Genomic DNA, 19,975 nt, shown 5'->3' with positions numbered 1-19,975 from the left:
TCTGGGTGTTAAGTACTTGCACTTAAATATGTTACAAGATTTCCTTTTTTGATTGATTCAGTTAGTTTTACAGAAATACTCATTTTATAGGCCTCCTGTGTGGAGCCTTAAACAAATCCATTCTGAGAGCGGACAGTAGGATGATGTAAGCCAAGAGGCTCCTCTTGTAGCATATTTTCCCCAAATCATCTGTTGCAGTGGGCTCATCTTGTGCAGTCCATTTCTAGACCAGTTACAGATGAGGATTTTGTCCTTGTCTGGCACTAATTTGGTATGTGTCATGTATGGTCACTGATCACTTTCTTTTAACTATGGGACGCTTGGGCAAAAGTCTGAATTCCTGCAGGTGTTTTCTCATATACATCTCGTGCATAGTTCTCGCCTGGTCCGTGGCATTGTAAACACCGAGCCTTCCAGCACTGACAGATGTTATTTAGGATGAGTTGGTTAATACAATAAGGGCTGACATGTTCTTGACACTTGTCTATGAAGTCTAATATTATTGACCCAAATGGGCAGGATTTCTATGCTGTACCCTACCACAAAAGTGGTGAGTTTCTCATTACTTGAGAAGGTTTTTGAACTTCGAAATATGTTTGGAAGTTTGATATATTTCAGGCATTGGCACTAGTTGTCAGCCGAAATTTGTATTGCCCACCCTATTTCCAGACCCAATTACCCCCTCTATAATTGTAGAAGCACATGTTGGGCATCAATATTGGTGAACTGAGGAGGGAATGGGAACAGGAACTAATCCAGCCCTTTTCTGCAAATTTTTCTTTGATAATTCATATTTTTGCTTATGGACATTAAGTGGATCCCAAAGTCTTGTTGAAGTGAAAGTGAGCGCACCAGGCAAATTGTTGATATCCTACTCTCTGGTGAGTTACAAACTCTGGCAAACTTCATCCTCCTTGTTTGCAAAGCCACGAAATAAAGCTACCTGCTATGTGATCACAACTAAAGCTTTGTGACACTTGCATTTGATTAGTGACATCCTTCTATGAATTAAATGGAGAGTAATGGACAGATGAAATCCATAAGGGGGTTAAAATCAAATCAAGGTGTTTAGGTGACTTGGTTTATTGCAGTCTTCAAATCTTCTTGGCATTTACTGCCTGTGCTGTACAGATTGTTTGTTTATGCACTGCACGGCATGTAATGATCACACCAGCAGGTTAACCGTTGCGATGCTGTAAGTTTATAATGAAGCATCTCATAGCTGACTAAGAATCCTGTGTTCTCTTCTATAAACAAAATCGATGTACTGTATTTCCTTAACTGACGACTGGATGAAACCCTTTCCCCTCTAGGTGGAGTTCTAACCGTGGGCAGAGCCGCTCTTAATACATTCATGATAAATATGCTGCTTGAACTACAGGATTTTTAAAAAAGATTTCTGGGAATTTTTTTAGTTTTGATCTTTAAGAAAAAAATGGGGGGGAAATTCAGTGTTTAAAAATGTTAGTAAAATGCACATGTATTCAATAAACCCCAGCTAAGTTTATTCCTGAGTTTGTATTTCAGACTCCGCAAACCAAAGAAGGGCTAGTATTAATCTAAATAATTTACCCTGCTATCTCACTTTCTAAAGCACATTGGACACCTGATGAAATTTAATAGCTTACTGATCTCTCTGTGCAAGAATTCACAAAAGTATGAGGATTAACCACGTATTTATTATTTTAAAGTACTGAACAAGTAAGATAAAAATGACAGTAGTCATTCTCCTATTGAGCCAGAAGTGTCCAAACTGGGTCCCAGGAGCCCCAACTATCTGGTCTGTGAAGCCACAGTAATGCACTCTCCTCAGCCCGCGCTTGAAAAGGAGCAGCTAGTGTGTAACTTAGCTGGGGGTGGGTGCAGTACTGTTATGAATTTTTAATTGTACAAAATTAATTTGGTGTTTTGCATTGTAATTCTTCAGTTGTGTCCCACGAGCTGGCCCACAGTGACTATAAGTTTTGGACATCTTTGTATTCAGTTCCTTGCAATATGGCACATTTGGGTCAAAATGTACATGAGCAATTGATTAGATGTTGAATGCGTAACCGAAGTAGATTTCATAGTAATAAAACCCAAATGTTGTCGTTGAGTGTAACCCATGAATTTTATAGCTCAAATCTGGATCATATATTAATTTGGTGTTCTGACAAAACTTCATTAACAGAAATGTTATGATATCATTAAAAAAAATTGCTCAATTTCTTTCTCACTCCAGCCCAATATTGAACATTCCAAGCAATATTGGGGACTCAAATCCATGACATTCTGCTGTTAATCTTTCTCAGATACTTTTTCCAAAACACGGTTTATGTTTAAAAAATGGCTTGAAAATATGATACATGTCGCTATCAAAGGAAAATGATTATTCTTAATCCATGTCTAGATATTTCTACAACAAAAACATGTATGTCTTATAAAGCTGAAAAAATAATTTTATTTTAGTATACATTTTCACATTGGTGAAACCTGCATTTCTCCCTCCCTCCCTCCCCACCCCCCCCACACAACATACTGGACATGCAAAATAAACTCTTTCAATGCAAAATAGCAGCTACCTCATAATTAGCAGCAAGTTACAGTTGTGACAATTCAACTCAAGGTGCAAGACATTCCAACATGTTTAATTCCCAAGCTATGACAAGGAAAACTCAAAGATAAAAATAAATTGCTGCAGGTCTGCAATTCCAACAGAATATGTTCATTTGTAACTGGAGGTCAGACATACAGTGGATTTTTTTGTCTCATTATACCTCATTGAGTACTGTACGCAGCATACACTGTCCACTACTTAATGCTAGCAAAACAATTGTAGCATCACTCCACAGACGGCATTACACAATGTATTGGAAACACTATCAGTCACGTAGCGTTTGTCATGTTCTACAGAACTTTGCACTGTCTGACTCTAGTTCTTGCTGTCTCTATTGGAAGTTGTGGCAAGTTAGAGACTGGGAGGTTGGGTGCATGTGAAGGATAATTAAAATTAACTGAGGGAATGATACAGCACAGAAGGTGGCCCAACGTGCCTGTGCCAGCTCTTTGAAAAAGTTATCCAATTAGTCCCCTTTCCTGATAGCCCTGCAATTTTTTCCCTTTCAAGTATTTATCCAATTCCCTTTTGAAAGTAATTATTGAATCTGCTTCCTCCACCCTTTCAGTGTATTGCAGATCTTAATATTTGCAGTCCTCTGGCACCGTTCCCGTATTTATGGAGAATTGGAAGATTGTGGCCAGAGCCTCCACTATCTCCACCATTGCATCCCAACCGTGTGACTTTTCTACTTTAAGCTGGAGCCCATTGTTTTTGGCTATTATATCATAAATATATGGGTTTCATAGTTTTTTGGTTAGGTTATAAAGGCATTTAGTGCTCCACCATATTTTCTTGTATATTGGCACCTCTATACCAGAAAAGACAACAAATTATTGCATTCAAGTAACGCCTTTAATGTTAAAGAAGAATGTCCCAAGGCCCTTCAGAGGTATAATCAGACGAAAAAAATCCACTGTATGTCTGACCTCCAGTTACAAATGAACATATTCTGTTGGAATTGCAGACCTGCAGCAATTTATTTTTATCTGAGTTTTCCTTGTCAAAGCTTGGGAATTAAACATGTTGGAATGTCTTGCACCTTGAGTTGAATTGTCACAACTGTAACTTGCTGCTAATTATGAGGTAGCTACTATCTTGCTTTGAAAGAGTTTATTTTTCATGTCCAGTATGTTGTGTGGGGGGGTGGCGGGGGGGAGAAAGATTCTAATCTCTTTCCTTGCCCAAAGCATAAATGAAGCGTCTAGACACAACCATAGATTTGACAGAACAAAATCTATCATTGCTTGTTTTTCACGGTAACATTAATGAACAGGTCTAAAACCCACCTTTCACCAATTTAGTCATCCTTCCTAATAGCTGCTTTGGCTCAGCATCGATTGTCATCTGATACACCTGTGTGAGGCGCCTTGGAATGTTTTTCTACAATAAAGGCACTATGTAAATGTAAGTTGTTTTTGTAGTATGACTGCCTCAAAACAGACTGCATAAAACCAGTGGCAGCTGTAAGCTGTGATTTTCCCCTTCAGTGCTCCTGGAGAATAGCTGGAGTCTATGTCTTGAAATTCTGCAGCGGAAGCCTCTTACAAGCATTAAAATTAATGGTGTGAAAATCACAGGCTAGAAGTTCGCAATTTCCAGATATGCACTACCAGCATGTGTCAGGAGCAGTGAAGGGGAAAATCGGAGCCACGCTGTTTGTATGTCTGTGTACCTGCCTGGTGCTGATTTGATGGACCAGACACCACGAGGGTTATGCCAATTCTCACCTCTTTTGCATCTCCAATTTTCATCACTCCACCATTCGTGGCCATGCCTTCAGCTGTCTAGGCCCTAAGCTCTGGAATTCCCTTCCTAAACCCCTCTACCACACTCTCCTTTTAAGTCGCTCCTTAAAACCTACTTCTTTGGCCAAGCTTTTTGTCACCTCTCCTAATCTCTCTTATGTGGCTCGGTGTCAAATTTTGTCTGATAATGCTACTGCGAAGCGCCTTGGGTCATTTTTTGCCACATTAAAGGTGCTATATAAATGCAAGTTGTTGTTGCTGTTTGAAGTAAGATGGGAAGGATGTCAAGGCCTTAGAGAGAGCGCAGAAGAGATTTACTAGAACGCTACCAGGTTTGAGGGACCTCATTTACGTGGCGAGACTGGAGAAGCTGGGGTTGTTCTTCTTAGAACAGAGGAGATTGAGGGGGGATTTGATAGTGTTCAAAATCATGAATGATTTTGACAGAATAAATAAGGAGAAACTATTTCCTGTGGCAGAAGGGTCGGTAACCGAAGGACACAGATTTAAGCCGATTGGCAAAAGAATCATAGGTTACAGCACAGAAGGAGGCCATTCGGCCCATCGAGTCCACGCCGGCTCTATGCACGAGCAATCCAGCTAGTCCTACTCCCCCACCCTTATCCTGTAGCCCTGCAAGTTTTTTCTTTCAAGTATTTATCCAGTTCCCTTTTGAAGGCTGTGATTGAATCTGCCTCCACTACCCCCTCGGGCAGTACATTCCAGATCCTAACCACTCGCTGTTTTTTTTTAAAAAGTTTTTCCTCGTGTCACTTTGGATCTTTTGCCGATCACCTTAAATCTCTGTCCTCTGGTCCTTGACCCTTCTGCCAATGGGAACAATTTCTCTCTATCTACTCTGTCTAGACCCTTCATGATTTTGAATACCTCTATCAAATCTCCTCGCAACCGTCTCTGTTCCAAGGAGAACAACCCCAGCTTCTCCAGTCTATCCATGTAACTAAAGTCCCTCATTCCTGGAATTGTTCTAGTAATCTCTTCTGTACCCTCTCTAAGGCCTTCAGTTCTTTCCTAAAGTGGTGCCCAGAACTGGACACAATACTCCAGTTGTGCCGAACCATTGTTTTATAAAGGTTCATCATGACTTCCTTGCTTTTGTGCCTCTATTACCATATTGTGCTCTGTGCCTCTACTACCATATTGATAGGTCTCTAGGTCATGCAGTCCCTTCATGGTTGCACATAGCTTCTCCATCTTTAATACCAGTTTGATCATTTTGTCAAGGATGTTGAGCAACTCAGTGTAACATTCCTCCAGTTCTTTGTTATACTGAAAGTTAGCCTTTGTGATTAGAGCTAGTATCTTCTCCTTGCTTGGCTTGACTTTCACTCTGGTTGCTGAGTTTAATGTTAACAATTTTATTCGCTATTGAGAATCCTGCATCATTAAATGTTTCCCATTCCAGCATGAAGTTATGCCAGTCTGCAGCATTGTCCGTTATTTTTCTGGTAGTGTTGTTAAAGTCTGTCTCTTTTTTAACCACTTTCTCAACCTGCCCTGCCACCTTCAACAATTTGTGCACATATACCCCTGATCTCTCTGTTCCTGTATCCCTTTTAGAATTGTGCCCTCTAGTTTATATTGCCTCTCCTCATTCTTCCACTCAAAATGTATCACTTTGCACTTCTCCACCTTACATTTCATCTGCCACGTGTCTGTCCATGCCACCAGCCTGTCTTTATCCTCTTGAAGTCTATCACTATCCTCCTCACTGTTTACTACCCTTCCAAGTTTTGTGTCATCTGCAAATTTTAAAATTGTGCCCTGTACACCCAAGTCCAAGTCATTAATATATATCAAGAAAAGCAGTGGTCCCAGCACAGACCCCTGGGGAACACCATTGTACACTTCCCTCCAGTCCGAAAAACAACCTTTCACCATGACTGTTTGTTTCCTGTCACTTAGCCAATTCTGTATCCATGTTGCTACTGCCCCCTTTATTCCATGGGCCGAAATCTTGATGATAAGCCTACCATGCGGCACTTTATCACATGCCTTTTGAAAGTCCATCTACAACACATCACATCAACTGCGTTGTCCTCATCTACCTTCTCTGTTACCTTATCAAAAAACTCCAGTAGGTTAGTTAAACACTATTTGCCTTTAACAAATCCGTGCTGGCTTTCCCTAATCAATCCACCCTCGTCCAAGTGACTGATCATTCTGTCCCGGATTATTGTTTCTAACATTTTCCCCACCATGGAGGTTAAACTGACTGGCCTGTAGTTGCTGTGTTTATCCTTGCACCCTTTTTTGAACAAGGGTGTAACATTTGCAACCATGAGGGAAAAGAAAATTACGCAGCGGGTTGTTATGATCTGCATTGCACTGCCTGAAAGGGTGGTGGAAGCATATTCAACAGCAACTTTCAAAAGGGAATTGGATAGATACTTGAAGGGGAAAAATTTCCAGAGCTATGGAGAAAGAGCACGGCACGATGGGCTGAATGGCCTCCTGTACTGATCATTCTATGATTCTATTCTGTAACTACACATTAAGGGTGCATTTATATTACATCTGTATCATTGTTGTCAAGCTGCTTCACTGCACATATACTGCCGTTGTCCTATAAATGCAGCCTAAATCTAGAATCGGGGCCTAACCTGACTCTGGAGCGAAGTGGAACCAGACTCCCTGAAGGAGACAGTCAGGTCAGCTCCTGATTCCAGATTTACACTGCAGAAATTTATGCACACACTACATTTGTAATTTAAATGCAACCTAAATAACCTTGAGCTGGATCTACTCATTGCCACTGTACTTCATTAAAAAAATTACAGCAAATCTAATATTACAAACTTTAGTTTTGAAAGACTACACAGATACATAAAATTAAGTTTAAAATGATTTATGATGGTCAAAAATTTTAATCAAAATAATTTCAGATCTGATTTTACATTTGTTTGAGAGCAGCAGTATTATAACTTAATTCAAGAAAGAAAGTTCACTACACTTTCACCAGAAAACTCTTCTTTTACCCTACCCCCCACCACCACCTCAACAGATGCTATCTTTTTACAGAGCATAATTTTGGGTGGAATTTATTGCTCAAAATGAAGTAGCCCTTCAATTTTCAAAGTGTTGAGTCAGGGTCATTGCCAACCTTGCTTATGTATTGAAGTGTATTTCCAGCTGGCCTTGGGCACACTGGGGAATGAAGTACTATATAGTTGTCGCAGTGTTTCATTATTGGAACATTTTTTAGCATTGAGATGGAAACTAGTCAGTAAATTATGGGAAAGAAAACCAACTCCCTGCCACTTGATTTAAGTGATGTAAATGTGCAGTGCTTGCCAAGACCAGGTGGTAAAATAATTTATTTTGATGAATAAGTGAATACATTTGAGGATTTGCTGGTTGATTGCTCTTTTGAGAAGATGAGTGCCAACCTAATGTGCAGGCATTTCTCCAAGATCAAGAGGTGCATGTAGGAGTTCAGTGATGGCAAGGATTAAAAGAATTACAGATCGCATTTTGGTCGCCATTAGTCCAAATTTCCATAGTAGGAGGTTTTAATTGAAAGAAAGAACTTGCATTTATATAGTGCCTTTCATGACCTCAGGACGTCCCAAAGCACTTTAAAACCAATGAAGTACTTTTGAAGCGTAATCATTGTTGTAATGTATGAAACATGGCATCCAATTTGTGCACAGCAAGATCCCACAAACAGAAATGAGGTAATGACCAGATAATTGTTTTAGTGATGTTGGTTGAAGGGTAAATGGCCAGGACACTGGGGAGAACTCCCCTGCTTTTCTTCGGATCTCTTGCGTCCAACTGAGGTCAGACGGGGCCTCGGTTTAACGTCTTCTCTGAAAGATGACATTGCCCTCAGACACTGCAGCACTCCCTCAGTACTGCACTGGAGTGTCAGCCTAGGTTATGTGCTCAAACCTCTGGAGTGGGACTTAAAGCCACAACCTTCTGACTCTGAGGCGAGAGTGCTACCGCTGAGCCTTTATAGTTTCAATGTAGGAACCTTGCTGGCATGACCACTAATCAAGGATCATGGGATGATCCCAAAGATATGCCTATATTACAACAATAAATCCTGTCTAAATAGTAAAAACATCATAACTATGGAAACCTCAGTAAGTAAGCATGCATGTGTCTTCAACTACCATGTAGAAGTGCAAGATCCCTGGATTTAAGGGGCATATAACACAAATGTAGCCTAAGGCCTGCATGTGCTGGAAGATTAACTGGAGTCTTACCCATATCATTGTGCATTAGGAGGATCTATTTCAATATACATTGGGTGATGTCCAATGCATTGCACTTGGGGAGTTAAAACGAGGTACGGGGTTAGATGCTGGTGGATAATTAGACCAGGGTGCACTGGCTTAATTTGACCCCCATTTTAAAGTCATACACTCTCATATATTTTCACTATAAACTCATACAGTCACATGTGTAATGGAAAGTGCGTATATAGACTTGTCACAGGATTATTACACCCTTTTGCCAGTGGTGATGCTTCAATAGCTCCACTGGGGGAAGGTGTAATTACAGCATGATGAGTTTACTTGGCAATTCCATTGTAAATATGGACATGTAAATTTATAATGGAATAAGTTGATTGGAAGTGGGTGCTGAGGCAAGATTTTTAATATAATATAAAAAGCTACAAAATGCACTGAAGTGTAATATTGGAAACTATAAACCAGGAAGGTCCCAGGCTCTATCTTTGTTCCCTCCACATCTGAGGGCGACTGAGAACAATCAGCCAGAGTTCGTGTTCACAATCACATTTTGTGACTCCTGCTGGAAAGTGTTCAGGCTCAGCTGTCGTTCATTCATACAGTCACAGTCTACTGATACTCACCATCTTGGTGCACGCATGAATAATGGCAGTCTGCATAAGATACCAGAGGCCATTGACGTGAGTGAAGCCATATACCAGCAGAAGTTACTGCCTCAGTGAAGGAGGGAGTAAGGAATAAAAATTATGAAAACAAATTGTAAGGCTGAATTACAAAAAAATATTATTTATAAATAACTGCCCTAAACTTTAAACGTACATATTGTTTAGTTAGAACTTGGACATGAACTCCCCAAAGTTTCTATTGTATTTTTAAAAAAATGTCAGAGTTCCTTTTTTAATGTTTAATCTTGTTATGACAACTACACAGAGTTACGATGGGTTTATTGATGTTGGGTTGGTTGGTCAGTCACGTCATCTCTCTCCCCTAGTAAAATGTTTGAAGTGACTGATGAAATATAGTACTTCTCATATACAATATGTTTTAATATTTTAAAGCCTTGCAGAGGAGATTTACAGGAATGGTACCAGAGATGAGGGACTTCAGTTATTTGGAGAGATTGGAGAAACTGGGGTTGCTCACCTTTAGAGCAGAGAAGTTTATGAGGAGATTTAATAGAGGTGCTTAAAATTGAGGGGTTTTGAAAGAGTAAATAGAGCAAAACAGTTTCCACTGGCAGGTGAGTCGGTAACCAGAGGATATAAATTTAAGGTAATTGGCAAAAGAAGCAGAGTGGAGATGAGGAGGAAATTGTTTTACGCAGTGTGCTGTTATGATCTGAAATGTATTGCCTGAAAGGGTAGTATATATATTAAGAGGAAAAAATTTGCAGTGCTATGGGGAAAGAGCAGGGGAGTGGGACTATTTGATAGCTCTTCCAAAGAGCTGGCACAGGCACGATGGGCCGAATGGTCACCTCCTGTGCTGTCCGATTTATGAATTTCTCTGCTTGATCAAGTAGATTTTTTAAAATCAACTTACTCGTGTAGTTTGATTATACTGTACATGTCATTTATTTATCTGGGTCACCTTTTTATCTGTTACGTGCAACAGTAATTTCACTAATTAGGGGTCTCCAACTCGAAAGTTGAATACTAAGCAGTATAAGAATGCGTGGACCAGTGCAAAAATTTGATACCGCGCGGTAGAAGGAGCAACACAGTTCTACGGATTCTTAACTAACCATTTAGACAAAACTGCTAACTGGAGGTGGGTAGGACTTGAGATTTGTCAGATGCTAAAAACCAAGTTGCTTAATTAAAACCAAATTTTCCATTAATGTAATTTATAGGCAGAGTCTCGTTTACAAAAGGTGCAACGTAGTACCCTGCATATCTGAGTACTTGTTTTGTAAAGTAGAACTGATGATATTCATTAATGGCTGTCCCTCTTTCAACTTGTGCAAGGCACACAACTAGTTGAAAGTCTTGTTGGCAGATCAGGTCCCTGGTGAGATGCCCTAGTGACTGAAGCCACGTTTGTTATCTACTGTTGTTAATGGATTTAATCCATGAATGAGCAGTATTCGAGCAAATCAATTGAACAGGTCTTACTGCGCACTCAAGGATGTTAGAACAACCCCACCATTACTGGAAAGTAATAATCAATATAGGTTTTGTAACGCGAAGGACTGTAATGGTTCTGGACAAGGGACAGTTAGCCTTAGTTTACATCTGCCTATGTTCTTAGAAGATTCAGTACTGTAACTCATACAACACCCCATCCCCTGCCTACAGGTCGTGTATATATTAGTTATACTTAGATGCTGCTGTCTAGTCTAAAGCCAGAGGTTAATTTCGCTGATAAGTTCCTTAGTGAATTAGGTAAGTTCCATTGGGCTGGGCATGTCAAGTAACTGGTTGAAATCCTAAATATTGGGCAAATCAGAAGGAGGTACCTGTCCAAGTTCATGATGTGAAACGCTGATGCCAAACAGAAATATGGGCTTAATGTAGAATTTTTCAAGCTTTCTATGAGCTTAACTCTGAGCAATTAGAGATGCAAATGTCTGAAGAGGAATCGCAAGAGTCTGACAATCCATTTAGAATCATAGAATGGTTACAGCACAGAAGGAGGCTATTCGGTCTGTCAAGCCCATGCCAGCTCTCCAAGAGCAATCCAGTTAGTCCCACTCCCCCGCCCTTTTCCCGTAGCCCTGCAGGTTTTTTCCCTTCATGTACTTATCCAATTCCCTTTTGACAGCCTCGATTTTGAATCTGCCTCTACCACCCTTTCAGGCAGTGCATTCCAGGTCATAACCACTCGCTGAGTTTAAAATAAAAGTTTTTCCTCATGTCGCCTTTTTTGGTTCTTTTGCCAATCACCTCAAATCCGTGTCCTCTAGTTCTCGACCCTTCCACCAATGGGAAGAGTTTCACTCTATCTGGACCCCTCATGATTTTGTACACCTATAAGGAGAACAACCCCAGCTTCTCCAGTCTATCCATGTAACTGAAGTCCCTCACCCTGGAACCATTCTTCTAAATCTTTTCTGTACCCTCTCTAAGGCCTTCACGTCCTTCATAAAGTGTGGTACCCAGAATTGGACACAATACTCCAGTTGTTGTGGCCGAACCAGTGTTTTATAAAGGGTCATCATAACCACCTTGCTTTTGTACTCTATGCCTCCTTTTTATAAAGCCCAGGATCCCATATGAATCATAGAAGGAGGCCATTCTGCCCATCGTGTACGTGCCAGCCGAAAAAGAGCTATCCAGGTTAATCCTACTTTCCAGCACTTGGTCTGTAGCCCTGTTGCGGCAATTCAAGTGCACATCCAAGTACTTTTTAAATGAGTTGAGGGTTTCTGCCTCTACCACCCTATCAGGTAGTGAGTTTCAGACCCCCACCGCCCTCTAGGTGAAAAAATTTCTCCTCCACTCCCCTCTAATCCTTCTACCAATTACTTCAAATCTATGCCCCCTGGTCACTGACCCCTCTGTTAAGGGAAATAGGTCCTTCCTATCCACTCTATCTAGGCCCCTCATAATTTTATAAACCTCAATTAAATCTCCCCTCAGCCTCCTTTGTTCCAAAGAAAACAACCCCAGCCTATCCAGTCTTTTCTCATAGCTAAAATTCTCCAGCCCTGGCAACATCCTCGTAAATCTCCTCTGCATCCTCTCTAGTGCAATTACATCTTTCCTGTAATGTGGTGACCAGAACTGTACACAGTACTCAAGCTGTGGCCTAACCAATATTTTATACAGTTCTAGCATAACGTCCCCGCTCTTGTATTCTATGCCTTTTGTAACCACCTTATCTACCTGTCCTCCTACCTTCAGGGATCTGTGGATATGCGCTTCAAGGTCCCTTTGTTCCTCTGCACCTCTCAGTATCCTCCCATTTATTGCGTATTCCCTTGACTTGTTTGCCCTCCCCAAATGCATTACCTTGCGCTTCTCTGGATGCTTTTTTAACTGCTTTCTCAACTGCCCTGCCACCCCCAGGTGTCTCTGTTCCTGCATCCGCTTTAGAATTGTACCCTTTAGTTTATATTGACTCTCAAAATGTATCACTTTGCACTTCTCTGCATTAAATTTCATCTACCATGTGTCTGCCTATTCCACCAGCCTGTCTTTGTCCTCTTGAAGTCTATCACTATCCTCCACACTGTTCACTACACCTCCAAATTTGGGTGGTCCCCATTAAATTTAGGCCTATAATCAATTGGAATGAGATGCATAGCCTGCAGTGAAAGACCTTGGCCTGATGTACTGCCACACAGAAAACCTGCTACTGTTACTGACATGTTTTGCGCAGAGGGAATGTGAGATATGTGACCTCCTTAACTTTTACCAGAACTCATAGGAACGCATTAGAAAGCAACAGAGGAGCTGTCAGGACAACCTTGGAAGGACTTCAGAAAGCTTGCCTCCATGATGAGAAATGGACAGAATTCCCAGGAATTTGATCTTCGAGAAAGGCAAATGGGTAGAGTTGGGAGATTCCTCCAGTGCTACATCTCCATACTGAAGACCATCTAGTACAGTATAAAATGGTATCCTGCAATTTTCATCTCTGGAAAAGACATCTATATTCTAATTTCCCCAAAGTGCAAATAGCACCTGGTTTACTATTGAGAGGGCTTTGCTGACCAGTTGTTTGGTAGCACCTAATGTTCACTTCTGCAATGAGGAAGGACCTTCAATACCATGAGAAACTCCAGGGGATCTGCAAAATTTCTTTGAGGAAGATCATATTGCTGCTGTTATTGTATCTTGGACTGATGTGTCCCTAACCTATTGTTCCTAACAGTGTCCCCACACCAGTTTCTCCTTCCTCTGGAAGCTGACTGCAGTGTCCATCACCCTCCAGTACTTCACCAAGTGGTAATTTATAGTGTGAGCCTAGACATTGCAGCATTGGACCATGTACATCACTAGCCTGGCTCTGTCCTCTTTTGACCTCTCGCATGCAGCTTCCTGCAAGAGTCACTGGACTGGAATCTTGGTGATTTTTTTTCTCCCCCTTCTCACTATCCAAAGAAACTAAGGCCATTTGTAGCTTCCCTACTACTGTGAAATCTGAAGAGCTGACTACACAAACCAGATCTGTATGAGTCAGCATAGAAGTGCATTAACCAACTGAGACATGAGGCAACATCATAACCCCAATCTTTCTAAAAGGCAGCTGTATCTACAGCCAGGAAATGGTGATGGAGAGAAAGGGAGTTCGGATGTAAATGGCAAAAGTGGACTACTCACTATTGTGGGTCTGTAATATCACAAAGCTATAGCTATCAAAACTGCCAATTTAAAATTGGGTTTTGTGGATTGAGGTAGTGCAGCTTGGAGATTGTGATTAGATAACTGTTAAACCAAATACTTGTAACATTGCCACAAGAGACCATGCAACTTCATTCCTTCAAGTGAGTGGCATAGATAAAAATGAACATTGGAAGACTTCTAGAGTACGATTCATTCTTCTGGGATCTTGGGGAATAAGCCATGTTGAGATGTGAGACATTCCAGTGTAGCTAGGCTGTTGAGTGTATGTATGTCTGCACTTTGTGAATTACTGTGCTAGGGGAAGGTAACAGTGGAGCCACAGCTGGCTTTGATGTGGGCTGTGTAAAATATGCTATTCGATGCTGACTTCAAAGGCATAGACTGGTAAAATTAGGTGAAGGAATATTGAAAAAATTTTTTGGAGACACTGAGGGTCACTTTCTTGCACAGAAGAATGAAATCCTGCTTTTAAATATCCTGCTTTTAAGGTATTTCCAGTCCTGAGGACTGATTAGTGTAGTAAAGAAAGTAATACAGTGCTCCAGCTTGGCCAGGATGTTGCCTTTTTACGATGGTCAGCTTCACACCTTTGAAACAGTTCTTGTGAAACGACTTGATTGAGATGAACTTGAGTGACTTTGAGTATGAATGGACTAGGATTCAGAGGCAGTGTATTTAACAGAATTCACACTTCCCAGTGAATTATTTTACTTTATTGTAAAAATTAGATGCCAGGGGTGTAACTTTGCACAGAGGAATGATTTTATTGTCCCTCTACATTTGAGTCCACAAAATGTGACCTTTTTGTATTTGCCATAATGCAGCACACTGTAGTTCAGATCTCTCCTCAAGAAGATCACTGACTTCAATTAAATAACTAAGCCGAATATTGCTGCTGCTGACTTGAAGCAATTTTTTTGGTGTGTTGCTCATTTGGAGAGCTGCGAGTGCTGTTATCCAACAGCTTTAGCTGCAGGAATATAGGCAAGAAAATTCATGCACAAAAACCACACTTTATAGTTAGTAAGTTCCCAGATGAGCAAATGCAGCCTTCTATTCAACACTAAATATCTCTGCAAATGTGTTGTGTAATTGGGATATTTAAGTATATTTTAAATATGGAGCTTCGTTGATATCCATTAACCTTGATGTGCAATATATGTTAGGGTTATATTAAGCATGCAAATCCCTTGTTAACACTGCAGTGTTGACATGTTAAAATCATAGTTGCAATACAGTACCATATGTTTACAAAGCAAATCGCAACGTGCTGTTGCCTTTTTTGAAAACATAATGCCATGTTGCATATTATCCTTGAAAATGTTTGAATGTAACACAGTAGGTTAAGAGCAAAATCACATTTTCAGCAGCAATAGTTTTGCTCCTACGTAAAATTCTTTGGTATGTTAATAAAAGAACTGATTGTTTTGTACCAACTAACATGTAACAATGTAATCTGCTTTTCAAACAAGCCACATCTGAGAGACAAATGAAAAATCTCAACAGTCTTTGCGTTCTTAATTTTGAACAAAAGTTCAGATGTGAATTTACAGTAGGTAAGGCAACACATTGTTGGTTAGGGTCAAACAGATAGAATAAGTGAGGGCTTCCACATCTACTTAGTCACTTACAATTGTTTTAAAATTAAAATAAATCACTGAACAAGCTCATTTATTTGGCTTCAACATAATTGCATAATGGCACTGTTCATGCTTTTATGATTTTGGATTGTAGTGTTTGGCACTTTGGAAAGAATTCCACTTACTTGTTCCATAGCTATCGCATGATCCTCCCAAAGTGAAGTAATGATTGGAAGCCTATCTTTGGCTTAAACGGGATGTAAATAGGAAAAGAAGAGGACATTTGCACTGTGCAAAGAAAGGTTTTTGTTTGTTGATTTTTAAGTTTGGGAAAATAATAAGCAGCACCATGAATTATTGAGGCACTTTTTTCAAGATTGAGGTCGAGAATAAACTGATGTAACTGTTGGTGATTATTGAAAAATGAGTTCAATTAGTAGGAATGCTGTGAGTGAATATTGTCATTTCTTTTTAATTCCCCCAGGTTGTCAAATTGTCAGCTCTTCCAGCTGGCCTGGGGCTGGTCTCATTCAGAGTGTATGCTTCAAGCAAAAGTCAACAGGATAAGGATCTAATCAAGCCCGAACAGGTGAGTTTTTTTTACTGCTTTATTGAATTTCCCATCAAGTTTTCATAACCTACTCTGATTTAGTGTTTATATAATGTGGAAAAATCATTTTCATTTGAATTTGTGAAGCCACCAGATCTATTGAACATTTTCTGGTGATAGGTATATACTGGAGCCGAACAACTCCCACAGTTTTTATCGTTTGTATTGTTTTGTAACCTACCTGCAAAAAAACAAATCTACCCATTTAATTTGAGATCTTGCAGCCTGAGATATGTTCCATTAAATGAAACATTCCCCAACTTCAGTTACTTTCTGCAACTGGGTGATATGGCTCCTGTCAGTATGATGACATCAGGATTCAGCAGTAAGAGAATGTGTTCACCCAGACCACCAATACAACCAGACGTAGTAAGGACCCATGTGCAGGGAGGTTGGCAAAGCCAATAGTGGAAGTCCTTTATGAATGAGTTAGCTTTGTTGCCTAGCTATTGGTTGGGTGGCAAGCGTGGATGGTATTCATACCAAATTCCTTGAAGCAATTCTAAAGAAAGAACTTGTATTAATTATAACATCTTTCACAACCTCATCATCCCAAAGCGCTTTACAGCTAATAAAATACTTTCTGCAATGTAGTTACTGTTGTAATGCAGGCAAACACGGCAGCCAATTTGTACACTTCTTCAAATTCGCATACTCTAATAGTGCCATGGGATCATTTACGTCCACCTGAGAGGGCAGACGGGGCCTCGGTTCAACGTCTCATTTGACAGACGGCACCTTCGACAGTGCAGCACCCCCTCGGTACTACACTGAAGTGCTAACCTAGATTATGTACTCAAAACTCTTGAACTCACAACCTTCTGACTTGGGTGACATTGCTATTACTGAGCCAAGCCTGACACTAGGTAAAGCTGCTTTGGTCTTTCTTCAATGACATCAAATTCCCCATGCAAGTTAAACGTGGCATATAAATCATGTGTCTAAGTATTACTCCTTTATAGTTCGGAACTCTTGGGTATGTGCGAGATCTATAAATGAGCTGTAAGTTAGAAATGGTTGCAGGGAGGGAGGACTCTAGTCTACACTGACCTGTCACTCAGCACCCTGTGGCATAACACTGCCACAGCTCCATACCTGGGTACCTGGATAATCATTTGAAATAGCCTGGTGTCTGGCATTGGATGTGGAAGTCTAGGACATCAAGATATTGTTGGCACGTCACAAACTGTCCTGCCTGGGTCCTCAAATCATGCTGAAAGCAGACTTCCATCATGTAGCTGATGAGGAAAGTTGGGCTTGCAAAAACAACTGCTTGAATGTACAGTGCCTATCATGATTTGGCTGCAGAGACGAGCAGTTTATAAGTTCTACACCTCTAACTGCTTAATGGGGCATGTTGTTGCATTGAGGAGATTGGGCTAATGCACTTATACTTTTTGTGGTGACTTGTTTAACTCTGCATGCTGCTTCTCAGGAGTTCCTGATATTTGTTGTCTGCCTAGCAAGGGCTCAAGTTCATCCTTGCCTGTTTAATGACCATTCAATCTGGGGGAAGGGAGAGGGGGTCTGTTTGGAGCCAAGTTGGAAGGAAAATGTCATTCCTGTCAATGGAAGGTGGGAACAGATTCAACTGTCTGGAAAACTCTGTAATTGATACCTTAGCCAGGCAGATTTGCAGTAGTCTAGGACAGTGTTGATGACTGACCAGCCAGCTTAACAAATTAATGGAACATGCAATAGTGGATCTGTCAGTGGTGGCTAGGATTCTTCCCACTCTGCAAGCCCGTGCCCAAACTGATAGTGTGATCCTAGCAAGTCAAGAAGGAGGATGTTTATCAGTGTTTTGTAATGGTAAGCTGTGTGGCTTTAACTGTTTAAAATCAATCTGTACTCCTGCATATACTTGTGATCCTTTTTATGCTTTGGTTCTGACAACCTGCAAATAAGCTGTCTGAACTCTGGTGGGATGTGTTCCTACGCAGAGAGAGTTTGGATTCCATATTGGGCAAACAGAAACTCTGCCCATGTGGATTCTTCAGTCACGTGGTTTGGAGACTCGTGAGCATGGTGATGGGTTTAACAGATGCTGGCATTGTTTCATCAATTGTTAGCTTGACTTATCTCGACAGGGTGGTTGGTTCACATCCTAATCCAGGGCTGACACTTCAGTGTAGTGCTGAGGGAATACTGCATTAGCAGAGGTACCGTCCTTCAGATGAGTCTTCAAACCGAGGTCCTGTCTATCTGTTCCTGTGGTTCAGGTGGACATTAAAGACCCCGTGGCATTGCTCTAAGAAGAGCAGTGAGTTTTCCAGTGTCCGGGCCAACCTTCCTCAACGAGCACCACCAAAAACAGAATCACTGCATATTCATTGCATTGTCATTTGTGGGATACTCTTATGTGTAACATAACTGTTGAATTTACTTACATAAAAATGACTGCACCTCATAGCAATTCATGGTAAGTGAAGCACATTTCAGCCATTTCTGGGAGACATGATCAGATGCTAATATAAATACAATCTCTTTCTTTCTCTGTCATTTTCTCCCTATTAATCAAAATGGAAGTTGCGGGTGGAGGGGGTTGGGGAAGGGAGATGCGTATTTAGTTTGTTCTAGAGAAGAACGTAACGTAATCTGACACTATTTTGAAAACTGGAGTTCACCTTGTACTAGCTCATACACACACTTTTGCCCTTGTATATGGAAGGTCACATGGTATTCAGTAATTTGGTTTCCCCAGACTGGTTGGCAATCTTCCTTTTTAGATGCATGATACAAAATTAATGGAAAAAACTTACCGTTTCTTACTAATTGAGGTCAGTAGGCAATACTCAGTGAATGGCGTGAAAAAGCGATAGAGCCTATTGCCTGCTCAAGTCACAAAGTATTCTCTGTCCTACATATTTTAGCTTCATACACCAGCACTGAGTATGAGCTGCCGTACTATGGAAATGACTCCACTTTTGACTTGCACTACAACGCTCTCTGACCTCCACATCCTTTATTAATTGGAGCACCTGGACACTCCACTAGACATAGCTGGAGAATGAAAGCTTAGCAACTCTCCCATAAGCCTCTGTTTACACTTGAGGACCAATAGTAGATGTCAGTAAGGTGTTGTACTAAATAGTTTATATCATTTTTGTGGATGTTGACTTGTTAAATGAACATCAAGATTCAAGATCTGTTAAATCACTTGTTTTCTGAACCTTATTCTAACAATCCACCGGATGTGGCAAGACAAGTGTTAATGATCCAGCATCGCTAAAACTCTGTATTGCAGCAGTGGCAGAGGGAACATAAAAGTATTTATATTTTGAATAACGCCCAGGCTGGAGAGTTGAGATAAAGAAAGGAGTTAAATACACTTCTTTGCAGTTTTTCTTTTCCCCCACTGCTTATGGGCACACCACAGATCTCAAAATTGAGCGCACTTGTACACAGCTACAATGTTTGTAATTCCAGAGTAGTTCAATAGGGAGTGTGTGTATGTATTATTTTCTACAGGCCATGCCGGTGTTTATGCTCCACACGAGCTTCCTTCCCCTCCCTCCCCCCTTTACTTTATCTAACCCTATCAGCATATCCTTTCTCCCTCATGTGTTTATCTAGCTTCCCCTTAAATGCATCGATGCTATTTGCCACAACTATTCCTTGTGGTAGCGAGTTCCACACTCTGTAAAGAAGTTTTTCCTGAATTATCTATTTGATTTATTAGTGACTATCTTATATTTATGGCCCCTAGTTCTGGTCTCCCTCACAAGTGGAAACATCTTATCTACGTCTACACTATCAAACCTTTTTGTAGTCTTAAAGACCTCTATCGGGTCACCCCTTAGCCTTTGCTTTTCTAGAGGAAAGTACCCCAGCCTGCTCAATATTTCCTGATGGGTATAACCTCTCCGTTCTAATATCATTCTAGTAAATCATTTTTTGCACCTTCTCCAGTGCCTCTATCTTTTT

At 40.7% G+C, this 19,975-nt stretch overlaps 1 protein-coding gene across 2 annotated transcripts in view; it reads left to right on the top strand.

Annotated features, from left to right (window-relative positions):
- Nucleotides 1-19,975, top strand: part of LOC137332857 (MICOS complex subunit MIC27-like) — a 61,991-nt gene that overhangs the window by 6,013 nt on the left and 36,003 nt on the right. The window contains exons 1-2 of one of the 2 annotated variants that reach the window (XM_067996819.1): nt 13,106-13,128; nt 15,923-16,027. In XM_067996819.1, the coding sequence (XP_067852920.1) occupies nt 13,126-13,128; nt 15,923-16,027 (108 nt within the window). In that variant the 5' untranslated portion in view covers nt 13,106-13,125. Of the gene's footprint in view, nt 1-13,105; nt 13,129-15,922; nt 16,028-19,975 lie in introns of those variants that run through there. The other variant, XM_067996818.1, reaches the window with a different exon arrangement.

This window comes from Heptranchias perlo, chromosome 15 (genome assembly GCF_035084215.1).
Source record: "Heptranchias perlo isolate sHepPer1 chromosome 15, sHepPer1.hap1, whole genome shotgun sequence".
Taxonomy (NCBI): Eukaryota; Metazoa; Chordata; class Chondrichthyes; order Hexanchiformes; family Hexanchidae; genus Heptranchias; species Heptranchias perlo.
Note: the sequence above shows the minus strand (reverse complement) of the source record. Positions and strands in the feature narration are given on the sequence as shown.